We start from the raw sequence: 18,327 nt of genomic DNA, 5'->3' as shown, positions 1-18,327 counted from the left end.
AGTAGGAGCTATTGAGAAGACTGTGCATTTTTACATATCAGATGATAAGCTCCATGACACGCTCTTTGTTCAGCATTGTTTTATGCTGCATGACAACTGGATGAAACAGCAAGGACACCGTTTGCGTTATCATTGGGTATGGTCAGATGGTGCCGCTTCACAGTTCAAGGCACGAAGACCACACTATTTCGTAGCCAGGTATTATCAGTTGACAGGATTGCTTATGATGCATAACTTCTTTGCTTCAGGGCATGGAAAAGGAGAGCATGATGGTGCAGGTGCTATTATCAAGAGAACCCTGACGCACGAAGAGCTAAAACCCGATGGCTGGCCCATGAAGTGTGCGGCTGATGTGGTCAATTTTTTGAACGCGAGGTTTCAGCCGACAACGGAAGGTGGAAGTGCCAGCACAAGGAGGGTGTTCTGGTTGGTTTCACCGAATGATGTGCTGCGATTTCCGTTGTGGGACTGTAAACCAATTGCAGGCTCTCGCTCATTCCATTGTGTTGACGGCCACTCAACGCACAATCCATGTGATGTGCGTTTTCGTACGCTGACATGCTTCTGTGATCCATGTGTGAATGGGCAATGGAGGAGATGCAATAATAAACAGCACATTGAAGAATGGAAATATGTCTCCATCGAGCCATTGACAGAGTCAGTACAACCTACAAATAGTGATGAGGACGACGATGATGAGGAGAACTACAATGATTTGTTTTCCTCCCATGTGAGTGAGGATTTAAGCATGCCTATGTATGAAGGAGACCCTGAGGTGTTGAGCCAATTATTGTCCATTGGGGATAACTTTGCAGTGAACGCAGCCGAGGAGAAGGAGGACTTCTACCTTCTTAAGTGCACAAAAACCGTTTATTTAGCACCAAGAGTACTGAAGGACCTTTGGCATAACAAGATCGTAAGAGGTGGATTGCTAGTTGAGGGCTTGTACTATGCCCAGGTTGAGGGCAAAGTTGATACCTATACCCTATTAGATCAGACACCACCGGTGATGATCTACTCGCATCTTGTTAGAGCCATACGGTTCCCCATGGAGGCTATCCCTGGCCTCCATCACCACTTTAAACTATCCTCAGAGATATATGAAAATATCTACAACAGTATGCCATATGAAGACGGAAGTGACCAGGACGGGAGCCATACAGTGTTTACCCCAACTACAATACTAACCACTGGCAACAGTTGTAATTCTCTTGAATAGAATCTTGCTTGTGATCAGTACTGTCTAATTCTCTTGATTAGAATCTTACTTGTGATCAGTACTGTCTAATGCTATTGCTGTGTTATCAATTTGGTACTGTGCTTTATTGTTTTTAGCTCTGCTGTGTTTTTGCAGTACCAAATTTTGGTACTGTTCCTTTTTGTTTTCACCTGACTGTTGTGGCACCAAATTTGATACTCTATAGTATTGCAGTACCAAAATTTGGTGCTATCTGCTACATGTACAATCATTCAGTTACTGTTGTCTTATACAGTACCAGTCTTTGGTGGTAATATGCCAGCAAATTTGTAGATCCAAAATATGGTAAGTACTGTGCTAATAGTTTTAGCTGATTGCTGTGTACAGTTTTTTTGCAGCCGGAGTTATAAAGCCCAACAATACGGTGGTAATAAGTAGCCTTTCTGGTACTATGCAATAACTATCCACTTTCTCTCACTCATCCTCCCCTCCCTTGCTCTCATCATCTCTCTCCCTTGCTTCCTGTCATCCTCTGCCTTCCTCTCATCCAGCCATGAACAGGGACTACTCACCTGGCAACTCCCACTTGTCACTAACTCCAAAGTCACGCTTGTCACCGAGTAGTAACAGAAAAGTACAAAAGCAGTAGCCAAAAAAAGTACCTGTACAAAAAGATAATTATCATTAAATGCCAAAGGCAATGTACAAGCATACAGAATCTTTTACACATCAGGGGGGTCAAAGCGGTACGAATACCCCTCCATAGATACAAAGTAGTTGGCAACGAACGAGGAAATGTCATCCTCAACATCAAACAAGGGATTCCGGTGGCTGTAAGCAGTGGGGAACTTATCAGCTAGCCACCCGAAGATCCACGGGAAAATGACATCCATAAGATACTTCGGCTTGTCGGGGTCATAATACTTAGGCTCATATGACCGGATGCAGCAGCACGAGTCGTAATCATTCTTCAAGGACTTGTATCTCGTGTCGTCCACAAGGAGGGTGTTCGTTTCATTGAATTGCGGATACTTGCGCCACACTTTTCTTAGGAGCTTCAGAAAAATAGGCTTGTTACCGAACTCCTTCGCAAGGACTGGCACATCTCTGAGTTTGGTAGCCCACCTCTCACAATGAGACTGGTCAAAAATATCTGTAACAGGTAAACCAAGCAATTAGAATAGCAGCACAAATAAGAGTACCAAAGCTAACAAACAGTACATAACAGTGAAAAGGTACCAAACTTGGTACAACACAGTACCAAAGTACCAAATAACCAAAGTACCAAACATTATAAAATTGTGTACACAAATGTTACCAAGCACAGAACCAAGTACCATAGTATCAAAGCACCAAACAGTATCAAATTGTGTACAAAGTAAAAAACACAGTTTCAAACTACCATAGCATCAGAGTACCAAAGTACCAAAGATAACCAAAGAGTACCAAATTATGTACAAAACAGTGCCAAATTGTGTACACATGAACAAACATAGTCCAAAGCAGCATAGCACCAGAGTACCAAGGTTTCAAAAAGTACCAAATTGTGTTAGCAGTGCCAAAAGTACCAAACTACCAAATAGTACCAGATTGTGTACAGAACAGTAGCAAAGCTAGCCAAACAGTATCAAAATCAATAAAACCAGTTGTGAAAGTTAAGGGATAAGTACCTAAAAAGAGGCCTTTCATCTTCATCAACCGAGGGAAGCAAGCATTCATTATGGCCATCAAGTTCTTCCTTTGGCTACATGACCAGAGCATCACGTCGCATCGCTTCCTCAAGTTGATGATGAAGTCCTCCGCATTAGGTCTGACGACACAATATTTGTATTGAGACACTTGCACACCTCGGGGCCTAATTCCATCTGGGAACGGGAGCTGCCACAAATCCTTGGGTGCTTCAACATAATCCTTCAGTAGCACTCCATTGACATCCAAAACAACAAGGCGCCTATTGCTTGCCATTACATCTATCGGCATTGATGTATCCGGTGGTTGTTCATCTAGCCACCAATGGTCCCCTGTTGTATTACCACTAAACTATATGAGTAGAAGAACACAGCCTTTTCGCAAAAGCAAAGTTAGACATTGGGCACCAATAAAAGGTTACAAAACAGTGACAGTAGGACATGACAGTTTACAAACACATTGACACCTTTCAAGAGTAGAGCGGCATGACACAAAACGCATCGACAAAAGCAAAATGGGCTGGTATTTCAAATTAGTCCAGAAGCAAGTATAAAATGCTGTAACATCAGCTAATTTTTGCAGGCTTGCGGCTTGAGACCACGACCAACAGGGCGCTTTCTACATTTCATAGCGAAGAGCTCGAATAGGGTGGCTGAATCATTGCTATCACTTGTTTCTAAGGGCGTTGCATCAGGTGTCTCCTCCGCAGCTCTGTCCTTCCCCACACCTTTTGTATCCTCCGTGCCTTTAGGCAACTCTACACCTTCAGCCTCCTCTGCACCTTTAACCTGCTCTACACTTTCAGTATAGCTTCCCCCGCCTCTTTGGCCTCCTTCGCGCTTTTAGCCTCCTCTACACCTTCAGCCCCCTCTGCACCTTTAGCCTCCTCAGCACTTTCAGTAGCTTCCCCCGCCGCTCTGGCCTCCTCATTGCTTTTAGCCTCCTCAGTGTCTTTGGGCTCCTCTGCACCTGCAGCCTCCTGTGCACTTTGAGCAGCTTCCGCTGCCCTCTTTCCGTTCTTCCTCCTCTTTCTACCTGCCTTGTCCTTTGCAGATGTTGATGCCGCAGCCAAAACCTCTGCCTCTGAGAGAACTTCAACTGTCACCTCCTCAGCACTTTCAGTAGCTTCCCCCGCTGCTTTGGCCTCCTCATTGCTTTTAGCCTCCTCAGTGTCTTTGGGCTCCTCTGCACCTGCAGCCTCCTGTGCACTTTGAGTAGCTTCCTCTGCCCTCTTTCCGTTCTTCCTCCTCTTTCTACCTGCCTTGTCCTTTGCAGATGTTGATGCCGTAGCCAAAACCTCTGCCTCTGAGAGAACTTCAACTGTCACCTCCTCAACAGCCGGCATCTCTTCATTGTTCTTCTCGCCTTGGTCAGTCTCTTGCTCAACAACCTCCTCAATCAGATCACTTCCCCCATGTTCTTTCTCCTCCGGTCCCTTTTCGTCTTTGTCTCTCTCCTGCACTTCCGCTTTTAGTCGATCTTCCCCCATGCTTGAGTCTACAACAGGCTCAATCCCTTTCCCTTCCCTTGTGTTGGCATGAAGGTCTTGGAGTATTTTCTGCACTGACTTGTAAGGATCTTCTTTAAACATGTAAGTGGCATCTGACTTACTGTGACCAGGGAGATCCTTCCTATCCATTGGGGTGTTGTCATGGGTGTCCGCACCGAAAGATTCTCTACCTACATATGCACAAAGATGAAAGACAAGATTAGATCATCAGTTCAAACAATATAAACATACAGTGTCCGACACAAACACCCCACTTACTCTTCAATAATGACCTCCCTGACACCCAGGCCTTTGCCTCCGAAGGGATTGCGGTGTTGCAACGTGCCTTCACGCACATATCTCTTGTTCTCAACACAGCTGTAAAACACAATGGATGGTACTTATGCCTGCAGGGAAGCATGAAGGTACCAACCACGTAAGAAGCCTCCAAAGCCTCCCCACAGGCAACACAAGTACCAAACACATGAATTGTGTTGGCAGGGTCCACAACATGAGGCCTTGGAGTCAATGTATATTTCATCCCCCTCTTCACATCAGCACACAACTTATGTACAAATTCTTGATGGTCTTGGGTCTCCAAGCATTCATTGTGGAGCTTCACATACTCCATCTGCAAAACAGACATACTCTATCTACTTATCCACCAAAACAAACAATTAGCAAGGAAGTACACAAGCAGTACAAAAACTGAACCAGAATAGGTACCAAAACAGGTAAATTGTACCATAACAGTTCTAAACAGCACTAAATGGGTACAATGAAGTTGCAACAACTCCCAAGCCAAACCCAAGCAGAATAAAAACAGTACTAAAAAGGGTCGGATTGTACCAAAATAGTTTTAAACAACACTAAATTGGTACATGAAGTACCAAAAACTACCAAAACAGTACTAAAAAAGGTTGGATTGTACCAAAATAGTTTTAAACAACACAAAATTGGTACATGAAGTACCAAAAACTACCAAAACAATACCAAAAATGTAGCAAAGCAGTACCAAAATAATATCAAATAGTAGCAGAATAGTACCAAATACTACTAAAATAGTACCAAATAGGTTACAGACAGTGCTAAAAAGGTAGCAAATCAGTACCAAAATAGTAGCAAATAGTAGCAAAATAGCACCAAATAGGAAACAAAACAGTACCAAAAGAAAACCAAATAGTAGCAAAATAGTACCATAATAGGTAACAAAACAGTACTAAGACAAACCAATGACAAACCAAAACAGTACCAAAAGGTTAACAAATCAGTATCAAAATAGTACCAAAAGGTAACTAAACAGTACCAAAACATGTAAATTATGCCAAAACAGTTGTAAACAGCAATAATTTGGTACACTTAAGTACCAAAAACACACAAGACTTCCAAAAATACCCAAAAGACCCAAAAACTTGTCACAGTGAAATTCCAAACTAGTACCAAAATAGTGCAAAAAGTACCAAACGAATCAAAGAAAACAAAAAATACCAAAGATAATACCTAGATAGCACCCAAGACATATTTAGCACTACCATATAAGACCAAATAAAAGCTCAACTTTAGTACCAAAACACTTCAAAAGAGTACCACATGAAGCAAAGAAGCACAAAAAGTACCAAAGTTAGTGCCAACATTGAACCCAAGATGTACCTGCAATACCTTAAAGACTCTAAAACTTGTAGCTAGAAAGTACCAAAGCAGTATCATAATAGGTCAAAAGAGTTTCAAATGAACAGCAAAGCACCAAAAGTACCAGTCATGGGTGCAACCAATTATCCAAGACAGCCAAAGGTGCCCTATTAGACTAACCTCAGTAACCTGAAAGTACCAAAACAGCACAAAAATAGTTCAATAGAGTACCAAATGAAATAAAGAAGCACCATTAAGTACCAAGAAAGGCACCAGCACAACACCAAGTGTTATAAAAAATACCAAAACAAGTAAAGAAAGTACCAAAACAGTTCAAGAAGTTCCAAAACCACCAAAAATGTCAGCAGATAAACCAATCAAGAAGTGAAACATGCCAAATTGCCAAACCATGTGCAAATTAAACACTATCAACAGTCAAACACAATGCAATAGGCCAGAAATACAATACCTCTTGCTGTTCAACCTCCGCTTGGAGCTTTTGGATATTTTCGAAAACCCCGTGTCGTCGCAACAAGCGCCGACTTGCTCCCAGCTCAGCCTGCACCTCTCTGATCTCTTCATCCGGAACAAGGATTTGTTGCTGAAGCTGAACAATGCGTGCTTCTAGGGTATTGATGTCTTCCATTAAACTCTTCGCCACGTCCTTTCTACCTTCATATACCAGTAGCTGGTCCTTGTTTGCTTGAATAGAGGCCTTGAGGCTTCTGAGGTTTGACCATCCTGGATGTGACACTGGGTGTGCCAGTCTTTGCAGCAATGCCTCTAAATCAGGTAGGTAGTCAGCAATTACCCCTCTGCCAGCATTCTCTGGTTCTGTGCAGATATTACTACCACTTTGAGTCATCCGGGCCTTCTTATCTGAATGCAGGACACTGCCAGGGGAGGAAGCATTTTGCCTCCTCCATGCCTCAATTTAACGCTCAAGTCCGCCACTCCTAGATGATATCATCTGCAACACTCCTTCCCCAAACCGGGCCCATGCTACTTTATGCCCTGCTGGGTCTTTTTTCGCTGCATGGCATTTCTCAAAAGCGTAGCACGCAGCAAATTTGTTGGTCAATTCACCACATGAAGGGGGCCCCTGATAAACTTTGGAGAATAGAAGTCTGCAGTCTTCCACCAGTTGTGGCTGCAAATGGTTTAAATAGATCTTGCTGTTCTTTTGGTACTTGAACTTGAATACAGTTAACCATTGCTCGGGTGGCATGTCCTCATCAATCAAGTCCTTGAAGAGTTTGCCCTCAAGACTGAGACCGTACTCTTCATGCAGGTCCTGTGCCATGTAACAGAACCTGGTTTGTTGAGGGTACTCCTCCATTTTGTTCTTACCTAAAATGTGTTCAAAACAAATCAGAGAATTGCCGACTCCTATAGATTAAATGTGGTGCCCGACATTGTGTCTAATGTGAGGTGATGCCCTACAGAACCAATTGTGGTACTCAAAGAGTACCAAATTTGCTACTGCAAAGTACCAAATATAGTACTGTTCATTTAACTGCAAATGTCAGTGCAGGGAGTGAACATGCACCATTTACTTAGCACATGCATATGCCAATCAGAGAATTGCTGACTCCTACAGATTAAATGTGGTGCCCGACATTGTGTCTAATGTGAGGTGATGCCCTACAATACCAATTGTGGTACTCAAAGAGTACCAAATTTACTACTGCAAAGTACTAAATATAGTACTGTTCATTTAACTTCAAATGTCAGTGCAGGGAGTGAACATGCACCATTTACTTAGCACATGCATATGCCAATGAATAGCGTACCACGTCTTGACTTGCTGGTAGATTTTGATTCGTCGTCGTCGAAGAGGAGTGAGGTCCGTTCGGAGTCGACCTTGCACTGTTTTGCACTTGCCCTTGTGTTGGGACTGGCTATGTGCTCCGGCTTTGTTTGTTGGGGGGGTGTGGTGGAAGCACCCTTCTTGTTGCTGCTGCCAGGAGGCACCATTCCCTCCTTTGCCTTTGCTTTCGGTTTGCATGTTGAAGGTGACGCTCTGCTGGCAGCAGCTCCCTTGGCCTTTGGGGTCCTCATGGCTAGACGACTGATCAATGCGAGCTCTAGAGCAGAGCAGCTCTGCTACAATCGAATGCGGGGGGGGGGGGGGGGGGAGAGAGAGAGAGAGAGAGAGAGAGAGAGAGAGAGATGGTCAGAGGAAGGCGACCAGACGACGCCCGCTTAGTTCAAACACAAATGAGCAAAAACAATAAAAAATTGAAACCACTACCACCACTCATGACACCACTACTCTCACGGGGTGGTACTGCACAAAAGATTCTCAAAGATCTTAAAAATAGTTCCTAAATACAAACCTTTTACCCTCAAATCCCCCCCCCAAAGTACCAAAAAGGTGGAAAAAAAATTGGCCCTTTTTTTGTACCACCAACCCTTGCTTTCACCCGGCAGAGAGGCATGGTCATCGAGCACATGGACAGGCTGGCTTCAGGAGAGGATTTACTACCTTGGATCACATACTGACACTTCGGGCACTTATTGAAGAGGGCAGGGCACAAAAGAGAAGGATATACTGCTGCTTTGTGGACTTCCGCAAAGCCTTTGATACCGTACCCACGTGCCAGGCTTATGCACAGATTGCATGACATTGAGGTACTCGAGGATATGCAGTGGGGGATATATGCTTTGTATGAGTCTGTGACAAGCAGAGTCCGAGCTCCAGGCGGACTATCTGATAGGGTGACCAGCACGATAGGGGTGAAGCAGGGATGCCTGCTATCGCCCACCCTCTTTGGACTGTACATTGATGCGGTCTCTGATTATGAAGACAGATTGGGAGGCCCAGGGGCATGCCTGGTAGGGGTGTTGATACCCATCTTGTTATATGCTGATTATATTATTCTAATCTCAGACTCTCCGGGAGGACTACAGAGACACCTGGATGCATTACAGGCTTTCTGTGCGGATAGAGATCTGACAGTGAACCTTGGGAAAACCAAGGTTATGGTGTTTAACACCACACAGGCATGGGTGACGAGATTAGAGCCTCAGTTCACTTTCCGAGGGGAGCTGGTAGGTCATATGTCTACTTGGAAGTTACTTTCACAAGACCGCGTTTCTCCCTGAAGGAGGCAGCAGCAGCTAGATTAGCTCGAGGGCATGCAGCCTTGGGGGCACTTGAGAGGCAGTGTGCACACATACAGTTTCAGGAGCCACGCACCAAATTGTGGCTATTTGATACGCTTGTCACACCGACCCTCCTGTACGGAGCTCCAACTTGGGGGCCCAGTATACATCACAAATCTCAGAGAGGGACAGATGAGGGATGGAGGCAAATGGAGAGACCACTGATTATGATGATTGCCCGCATGATTCGGAGCAAATCATCAGTACCACATGAGATTGTTCGGGCTGAGCTAGGTGCCCCACCAGTAGTAACCGAGGCCCTATTCTAGGCAGTAACCTTTTTACAGCGGCTATGGGAGCTCCCTCAGCAGAGGTACTCCCGTTTGGCATTGACCTCATCCATACAGTTGGCAGAGGATGGAGATACTCATTGTTGGTACGCTCAGATGAGATCATGGTTTGACCTACATGGTTTGCGGATAGAGGCACTACCACCCTTTCAATACAGTCTGGATTGTCCATTTTTGGATCTCACCCGCTCAGAGCAAAACCGCGTGATCAGGATGGATATCATCAGAGTGGACACAGAGAGGACATGGACTAGCCCCCTTGAGCTCTTGGGCACGAAAATGACTCATTACAAGAGCCATTTTCTACACCTCTCACCGGATGATTTTATCACCCACCCGGCGTACATGGATGTATACCTATCACATGGGATACATTGTGCCATTGGACAGATCCGGACCTCATCACACCAGCTGCGGATTGAGACAGGGCGATATGTGCATCAGATCGTGGATGACCGCATTTGTCAGCTATGCTACCAAGAGGTAGAGACAGAGGAACACTACATTTGCCGATGTACAGTCTATTATGAGATCCGAGGGAGATATCACTGCCTCTTCCAAGAGGGTTTTGGACCGTTACGCAGGGTCATGGAGTTTGAGGATCAGAGATGCCTGGGATTGTTTCTACTTGAGCTCAGGAGACACAAAGAGACCCTCTTGGCAGACAGGAGACCGAGCCATGATGTACCTAGACAGAGGACCCTGACAGATTTCTTCGGCACCAGCACCAGCAACCCAGCCCACACACCTCCTGATACCTCCTCCATTGGGCCATCAGGGCACCAACCACGCTCCCAGGGAGTCACCACTAATAGAGCAGTTATCTTATGTCGTGCTCGTCGGCCACGCCCACCAGGATCCCGACCACGGCATCCTCACCATCGCCAGATCAAAGCCATTATTGCTCGGCATCCGAGGCGCCTACCTCGCTTCTACGACCTCTCCATTCTAGACAGCCCCATGGCGGAGATACTTGATCTAAGGAGAGGGCAACACTTCAACTGATTAGCATGGATCTACCTGATATACATTTTCCAGTATTTTCTACTCAGTATCATCTCGAAGTCTTACAGTTCTGTTCTTATAACTGTAGGACAATCAGTTTATTGTACTTTCTAGTCTCATTTAGTTGTTCTCTTTGATGAGACACCAACTTCAGATGTACTCTTAGTTTTGGTCTCATAGGCTACTATGGCCTCTTAGAGACGTTAATATATCATTTCATTTCTCATACACGGACCGGAGGCACGGTGGTAGACTACATTATGGGGTCTTTGGAGGCATCACAGCTTGTCACCTCATTCTCCATTCCACCTCGTCCTATTGGGGCAGATCATACATACTTGGCATTTTCACTAGCCGGATCACCAGTATCACCAGCCCCCCCACATACCGACGCCACACACTACCATCTACTTCACACATACACTGGCAGAGTAGAGGATGGGCTCCTACTCATGGATCCCCTGGCACCTATGGATACCATTACAGCCCAGCTGGCATCACTCCTACACACGGCTGCATTAGAGAGCTTCCCACATCGTGTCCACTTAGGAGAGCCCGCGAGATCTGGGACTATGCCCCAGAACAGATGGTATGATGACGAGTGCAGAGCCCTATACTCACGGCTCCGCATCCAGAGAGCCTTGGGAGCCATCACAGAGCAGGAGTCGAGGAGAGAGATGAGGAGACTTACTCGCCGCAAAAGGCGGGCCTTCGCAGAGATACAGGAGCTAGAGATCTTTCATTTCTTCATGAGTAGAGATAGCCCTGTCTCATGGCGGCACTTCAGAAAGCCCCGGACACCGACACCTATTGCAGACCCACAGACATGGCACACATATGTAGAGGGCCTATACCACGCCCCACAGCAGCCACCTATACCTCAGCCACAGGAGCCTCGACCTACCACAGCTAGCTTCTTTACCCACTCGATGATACAGGAAGCTATCTGCCACCTACAGCATGGACGGGCCGCCGACCATATGGGCCTGCAGGGTGAGCATCACATATATGCAGTAGATTCTTTGGCTCCTTTTCTTGCACACCTGTTTAACAGGGCACTAGCAGAGGGTTTGCCTGCGGAGTGGACGATGCACACCATTGTGCCGATTCACAAAATAGGGGATATGCTCGATCCGAGCAACTACAGGATGATTATGGTTGGCCACGTGCTGGCCAAACTCTCTGGTGCAGTGTTGGAGCAAGAGCTTAGCTTTATTTGTTGGTGGAACTCCAGCCAAAAGAAGGATAGCATCTGCCTCTTTTTGTAGATGCTCAAATTGCTATGAGACTGTGTCTCATTTGCTATGGGCTTGTTTGGATACCAGAAACTTCTTGCAGAGATTATCTGTTTCTTTGGTTGTCAGAGTCGCTTCTCCAAGTATTTTTGGATCTTTGGGAGATCACCGAAGACTCACTGATTATGCAGGTTTCCTTGGTTGGACATGCTTTTGGGCACTCTGGATTGGCCGCAATCGTGTGATCTTTCACTCTACACAGATTGACAAGCACTCGTATTTTCGCAAGTCTTTGTGCCAATCTCTTTATGATTGCCATAGACTACAAGAGATGGACCAGACTTGTTTCTCCACTATTTCTTATCTTAAAGAAGTTTTCCTCACTTTCGAGGGCTTCTTTCCTTGTAAAGTAATATAACACTGGTTTTTACAAAAAAAAGAGTGTGTGTGTGTGTGTGTGTGTGTGTGTGTGTGTGTGTGTGTGGAGAGTGGCTCTACTTTGGCAGAAACGGTGGTTTCTATCCAGTTTTATGCATATGATGTGGTACTCTTATCATACCTTCCATGAGAGCTGCAACTCCATTTAGAGGCCTTACAAAAGTTGCCAAGACACAAGAGATGATGCCCCTAGACTGGAATATCATATGGGATCACATGTGAGTGTTTTTGGTAAGCAGAGAGAATCATACATTCAGTGTTTACAGTCCTAGGGAGCACAAAAGGAGTAGGAGGGGAGCTGGGCTCATTGTAGGATGATAAGATGGCAAAAGCTTGCATTCTCAATATGTGTGTGCCTATGCAGGGTGCATTGTGATCCTATACACAGTACTTTTAACATTGTGTTTGGAAACGCATAGAGGTCAACCATAAAGAGTATGGTGCAAGATTGTGTTGCTTATGTCTCATATCCCATGCCATGCTATTGGGATCAATTGGCATTCCCCTGATTGGTTCTGCCAGCAATGATTATTTTACAAGGAATCATCCTTATTCCTTGGTTGACTCTTGACTTTTGTATGTTATTCTATATTTGATTGAAGACTCCTTTTTTGGAAATACATGGTACATTCTCAGTCATGTGCATTTTCAAAAGTCATGATGCTACACAATATTATACAAAGAAAAACAGCTCAATAAGGATAGGAGATCTTATGTCAGTGATGCTATGAGCTGACTTACATGATGCATATTGCTGCAGGGGTGTTTAAGTTCAAAGGGGCTGCCATTGGACAAGCTTTGGTAAACAAGTTCAAAGATGCACCACCAGGACTGGATTTCACAGCTATAACAGGAAGGCATTCCTTTCAGTGGTATGGAAACGTGATGGTGGTGGTGTCCACGATTCTACTTATACTCACTATTGTGATACTGAGAGGATTGAAGAGGTGGATAGGGGTAGCAGTAAGGTGCATGGATGTTTGTGGTGAAGCTATAGATGCCATTCAACCCATTCAAGTCACTCAAGCTGTGGTGTATACCCAGCGTAATGTACTGCCTCTAGCAAACTCTCCTAATGATAAATCAAAACTAGAGCAACCTCAACCAATGCCAAGCCCTAGTCCCCAAACAGCATATCAAGCTGGAAGAGAAATCCAAACACCCCAGTTTATGACCCAAGTTGCTCAACCAATCAAACCTGGTGCCATAGACTTGCTTTGGGAACAGCTACAAGCACCGTTCTTGCGCCCTTTGTTATTGATCACCTTGCCCATCCTCTGTGTCACAATGGGTTGCTGGCTGGCAGTTCTTATATTCATCATAAGTATCTGCACCATCCAACAACAAAGCAATGGGGCTTTTAGCTTTATGTGGACATGGAAATTCTCTGTCTTGGTGATCTACCACTCCTTTGGGCTCATGTGGGCATGGCAGATGATCAATGGGTTTAATGACATGGTCATTGCAGGATCGGTATCGTACTACTACTGGCATCGGTATACTATTTTCGCACCGGTGGGACAAGTGCTTGTTACCACATTGAGATACAACTGTGGCTCTGCAATCTTTGGAGGCTTGTTTTTTGCTCCCGCATTGCTGTTGCTTAGAAATATCTGCAAGTACATAAACAAAATATTGCAATCCTTTCAGCGATGTGGTAGAAAGGTTCCCCAGCGGATAATGTGCAGCGTTGATCAATCTCTGAGCTGTATTGACAATATCATATCTTATTTCAACAAGTAAGATGGTGTATTAGCCCCTTTGATTGCTTGGTAAACTTGTCAACGTTAGCCAATGAAAAGCAATGTATGCTTGATTATTAATGCCCTTTGGTGCTCCAGGCATGCCTTGATTCTTGTTGCAATCAAGGGTAGAGACTACTGTGCAAGTGCATGTCTTGCTCGGGATCGTTTGAAAGCCAATGCAGCACTCTTGAGCACTCTCACGATTTCCCCTGATGGTTTGTTGTCCGTAGGAAAGATTTTGGTGTGTTTCACATGTGCGATCTGTGCCATCGCCATGTCACAAGCACCCATGTACTCGGATATGTCCAGCGAGATTTACATATCAAGCCCCATTTTCCTCACTCTCATGACAACCATGATTTCTTATGCCATAGCTCATACCCTTTTGCAGGTACTTTGCATCAATACTAGTAACAAAACTAACAAGGACGGCAAGGCAAAATTTTGAGTTTCTAATCAGTTTAAGTACTCAACTTACATGAGGATTGTGCAGGTTTACAAAACAACCTGGGATACTTTAATACTAAACTTGTGTGAGGATTGTGAACGATATCATGGTAGGCCAAGGTTTTGTCCGCCATCTCTTATGGAAGTTGTGCAGAAGGCGATGGAGTTGAAGGCCACCGCACAAAAACAGCAGCAAGGAAATGCCATGCAAGCCAGCAAATTAGATGAGAATGATGATAGTGATGATTAAGGGGCTCTTAACACACGTTTGCAGCGGAGCTTTCTTATCAAATCCCGGACCGTCCCATGGGCAGGAGATATCTGTAAAGACCCAAGAAGAACCTCCACATAATCACTAAAGCTCATGTTCTTTGTTTTTCTCCACATTGATTATCATTAAATCGTGCAAGAGGCAAAATTCATCAAGGTTAATCTTAACTTCAAATTTCCCAATTGGATGTGATGAATTTTGAAGATGATATGTAATTGAATTAGACATTCAAGTGTAAAGGCTGAAGTTAGTGCATGTAACAAAGACGCACATGTTGTCTATAACTATCTTGAAGGCTTTACTAGTACCTATAAAAATGATCGTTTGTTCTTCTTGGAAATCTGGTGATCACAACCCTCTAGGTCAGAGTTCCATGTACAAAGTCATCAATGGCATTCATGTCCTCTACTGAGCAAAAATGCGGTGGTGCTAAAATCCATACAAAACTTGGCATGATTGTTGAGGTTCTGATGTCCATGTCTTGCTCTAGAGGCCAAAGATTGGTGCATTCTTTTTAAAAGAATTGTAGATGTACGCACAAACAAGCTTGCCTGCACAGTGAATCCAAGTTCTGAGACATGAGTATGGGTGGCTCTACCTCCATAGGGCATGGTTCCAAGATGAAACTCCCATCTACATTCAGATCCTTTAGAGATCACTTTCTTGCGCGGATCAAAGAGAGGTTTGTTGAGGTGCATGGGGTTCAATCAAATGCATTGAGAAATTCTATGGGCGTCTGCATGTAAAAGACGAGCCAAGAGGTGGATTGCATAAGACTGCATGGGAGCTCCAAGCGAAGATTCTTAAACTAGTGTGCTTGGGTAGTGGTAATGAAAAATTGAAGCTGAGTTCAGAAAAATAGAAGTGTAGCGCACATATAACCAATGCAAAAGACCATTGTACTCACCTAGTCTTGTGAAGGCTTGTAAGGTCCCTCCCTTCCAGAAATAGATAAATTAGTTATTGCCTAATTTTGCAGGGCAATGATGTAAGTTTTGGACATGAGAATTTGTATTGGGTAATGAGCTATAAAAATTCTTAATTTGAGCATTACAGGGGATCATGGTAATAATTCTTGAATTTGAGCTAAGTAAGGCGTATTAGAAATTTATTAGAGATAAGTAATAATTTTTCAAGAATTAGAGAAAATTTTGACTTTTTTTGGGGTATTTTTGGAGGGGTGAAACTTGGCACAATGTGGGTGTTCAATTGGGCACCTAGGTGTGCTCAAAAGGTAACCTTAGCTAGCTAGACTATAATAATATTAATTAAGTAGGAAACTATCTTAAGGGACTTGCTTAAAGGAGTCTCACTTTTCAACTGTGCTACCTTCTTTCCCTTACCCTAGTTTGGAAGGGATGCTTCTCACCTTATCTCTTACTTGAGAAGAATGCCGGGAAAAGGGTGAGCTTGAGCTCCTTGCAAACAAACATACACACACACGAGTAGACAAGCATGCAAGAGAGATGGATGGCTAAATTTTCTTTTGCTCTCTTCTCTACAACCATAACATAAAGAGATAAGAGTATATATTATAAGGGAAGTACTCTCTTACTATAACAAACAAAGGTCGATCCATATTATAAAGGAAAGTATTCTCTTACTATAACATATAAAGGTTGGTCCATTGTGTGTGAATCCAATTACATGAGTTGGCGTATAACTATGCCATAATTCTTATACACCAAAGTGGTTCACACAGTCTATAAACCATTGATATATATCACCCATAATCTTACCAACCATGCCAATGGTGTAAGTGCAGAAGTTATCACCCATACATCTCATCAATGTATGTAACACCACTAGTTAAGCTCGATATCTCAACACTCCTCGAGCTCAACTCCACTCATTGCACTTCAAATAAGCTCTTAAACTTGCAAAGCTTCTTTGTATCCAATGTCTTTGTGAAGATGTTAGCCACTTGATCCTCTGTGTTAACATATATCAAATTCACTTCACTTGCTAGAATCTTCTCTCACAAAATGATAATGCACCTCAATGTCCTTGGTTTGAGCTTGATAGATTTGGCTATTGGTCAGATGTATACTATTGATGTTGTTACAATAAATGACAAACCACCTCATCCATGGACTTACCTATATCGCCAAGTAACTGTTGAAACTAGGCTACCTCACAGGTTGTCGTAGAAACGTCCCTATACTCTGTCTCTCTACTCGACAAGGAAACTATCGGATGTTGCTTATTGCTCCAACTCATAATAACACTCCCTATTGGTAGATCTCCTATTTGAGCACAATCAGTATCTGTATACTCATGTAGGTGTATCTCTCTATGAGCCTCGTAGAAAAGTCCATAATCAATAGCCAACTTTATATATCTGAGAATCCGTGTAGCCATATTTAAGTGTTGGCTTCTTGGGGGTCTATATAAACTTACGCAAGTTCAACATCATAGATTCATAGATCAAATCTGGTCTAATAATGGTCTTGTAGATCAAGCTACCCATTATGGACCTTTATATACTTGGGTCCTCTAAAATCTCACCTGTATCTACGGAAAGCTCAATGTTCTGCTCCAATGACATTGAAATAGGCTTACGACTTGTCATACCATACTTGGACAATATGTCCAAACCAAATTGGCTCTCTAAACATACTTAGGTCCTCTAAAATCTCACCTATATCTACGAAAAGCTCAGTGTTCTGCTCCAATGACATTGAAATAGGCTTACAACTTGTCATACCATACTTGGACAATATGTCCAAACCAAATCGGCTCTGTAAACAACAAAATGCCATGAGATGTATCTGCATTGGATATTTAAAATCCAATGGTAATAAGGCACTCCTCGATCTTGTTTTGACCATGCTCTAGGTACATGCTTATAGCCATACAAGGCTTTATATAATATGCACATAAAGTCTGGATATGCATCACTCTCTCATAATCTGGTGGCTACATCATGTAAACTTCTTCTTGTAAATCATCATGCAGCAAGAACATATTCTTTATATCCATCTAATGTAAAGACCAATGCTTGCCGTTCTCGCAATCGGGTTGGATGTCTCCTTGTAGTCAATGTTATGTGTGCACATTACCCTTGGCAACCACTCTTGCCTTATACATGTTCACATAGATCTATTTAAGTTGCTTAACCTTGTACACTCACTTACATCCAATTGTCTTTTTATCCTTAGTCGATGTCATATATCTACACATAATCTTTGGCAACCACTCTTGCCTTATACCTGTTCACACAGATCCATTTAAGTTGCTTGATCTTATATACTCACTTACATTCTATTGTCTTTTTATCCTTAGGTAAAGGCACTAATTCCCATGTTGCATTTGTATCCAATGTTGCCATCTCCTCATCCATAGCAACTTCCCATTTCTAATTTTCAAGTGCGTGCTCAAAACAATTGGGCTCTATCTCCTGTATTGCTTTAACCATGTAAGCATAGTGATAGGTTGTATATACATCATATCTTAACCTGTCAACAGGTTATCTATCCTGAGTAGATCTACGTACACTTGCATTGTCAGGTGTGCTCAAAACAATCCGCTTGATTTCTTGCTTTCTCTGAAATCGTTAAACGCATTATTCTCCCTCACCATCTGCATACATTTTTCTTCTCGACCAAGGCTTTAAATCTTTAAAAGTGACCAAACACCTCACTTTTCTCCTTCATGAAGTAAACCCACACTTTCCTAGTGTTATTATCAATGAATATAGCATAGTACCTATAATCTACAATT

The 18,327-nt window shown here is 43.5% G+C and overlaps 2 protein-coding genes across 3 annotated transcripts in view; one reads left to right on the top strand and one right to left on the bottom strand.

Moving 5' to 3' along the window:
- Positions 1-14,906, top strand: part of LOC147629170 (choline transporter protein 1-like) — a 130,632-nt gene extending 115,726 nt beyond the window's left edge. For both annotated transcript variants that reach the window (XM_086812425.1, XM_086812424.1), the window contains 3 exons: positions 12,902-13,880; positions 13,983-14,277; positions 14,380-14,906. In XM_086812425.1, the coding sequence (XP_086668551.1) occupies positions 12,902-13,880; positions 13,983-14,277; positions 14,380-14,583 (1,478 nt within the window). In that variant the 3' untranslated portion in view covers positions 14,584-14,906. The remainder of the gene's footprint in view (positions 1-12,901; positions 13,881-13,982; positions 14,278-14,379) is intronic.
- Positions 1,915-6,870, bottom strand: LOC147629171 (uncharacterized). Its single transcript, XM_086812525.1, has 5 exons — positions 6,549-6,870; positions 4,350-4,567; positions 3,558-3,675; positions 2,869-3,219; positions 1,915-2,351 (listed from the first exon to the last, which is right to left on the bottom strand). The coding sequence occupies exons 1-5, from the start codon at positions 6,868-6,870 to the stop codon at positions 1,921-1,923; spliced, it is 1,440 nt and encodes a 479-aa protein (XP_086668651.1). The 3' UTR covers positions 1,915-1,920.
- Positions 14,907-18,327: the final 3,421 nt, after the last annotated feature.

Source organism: Cibotium barometz, chromosome 18, assembly GCF_041138505.1.
Source record: "Cibotium barometz isolate CiBa-2024 chromosome 18, ASM4113850v1, whole genome shotgun sequence".
Taxonomy (NCBI): domain Eukaryota; kingdom Viridiplantae; phylum Streptophyta; class Polypodiopsida; order Cyatheales; family Cibotiaceae; genus Cibotium; species Cibotium barometz.
Note: the sequence above shows the minus strand (reverse complement) of the source record. Positions and strands in the feature narration are given on the sequence as shown.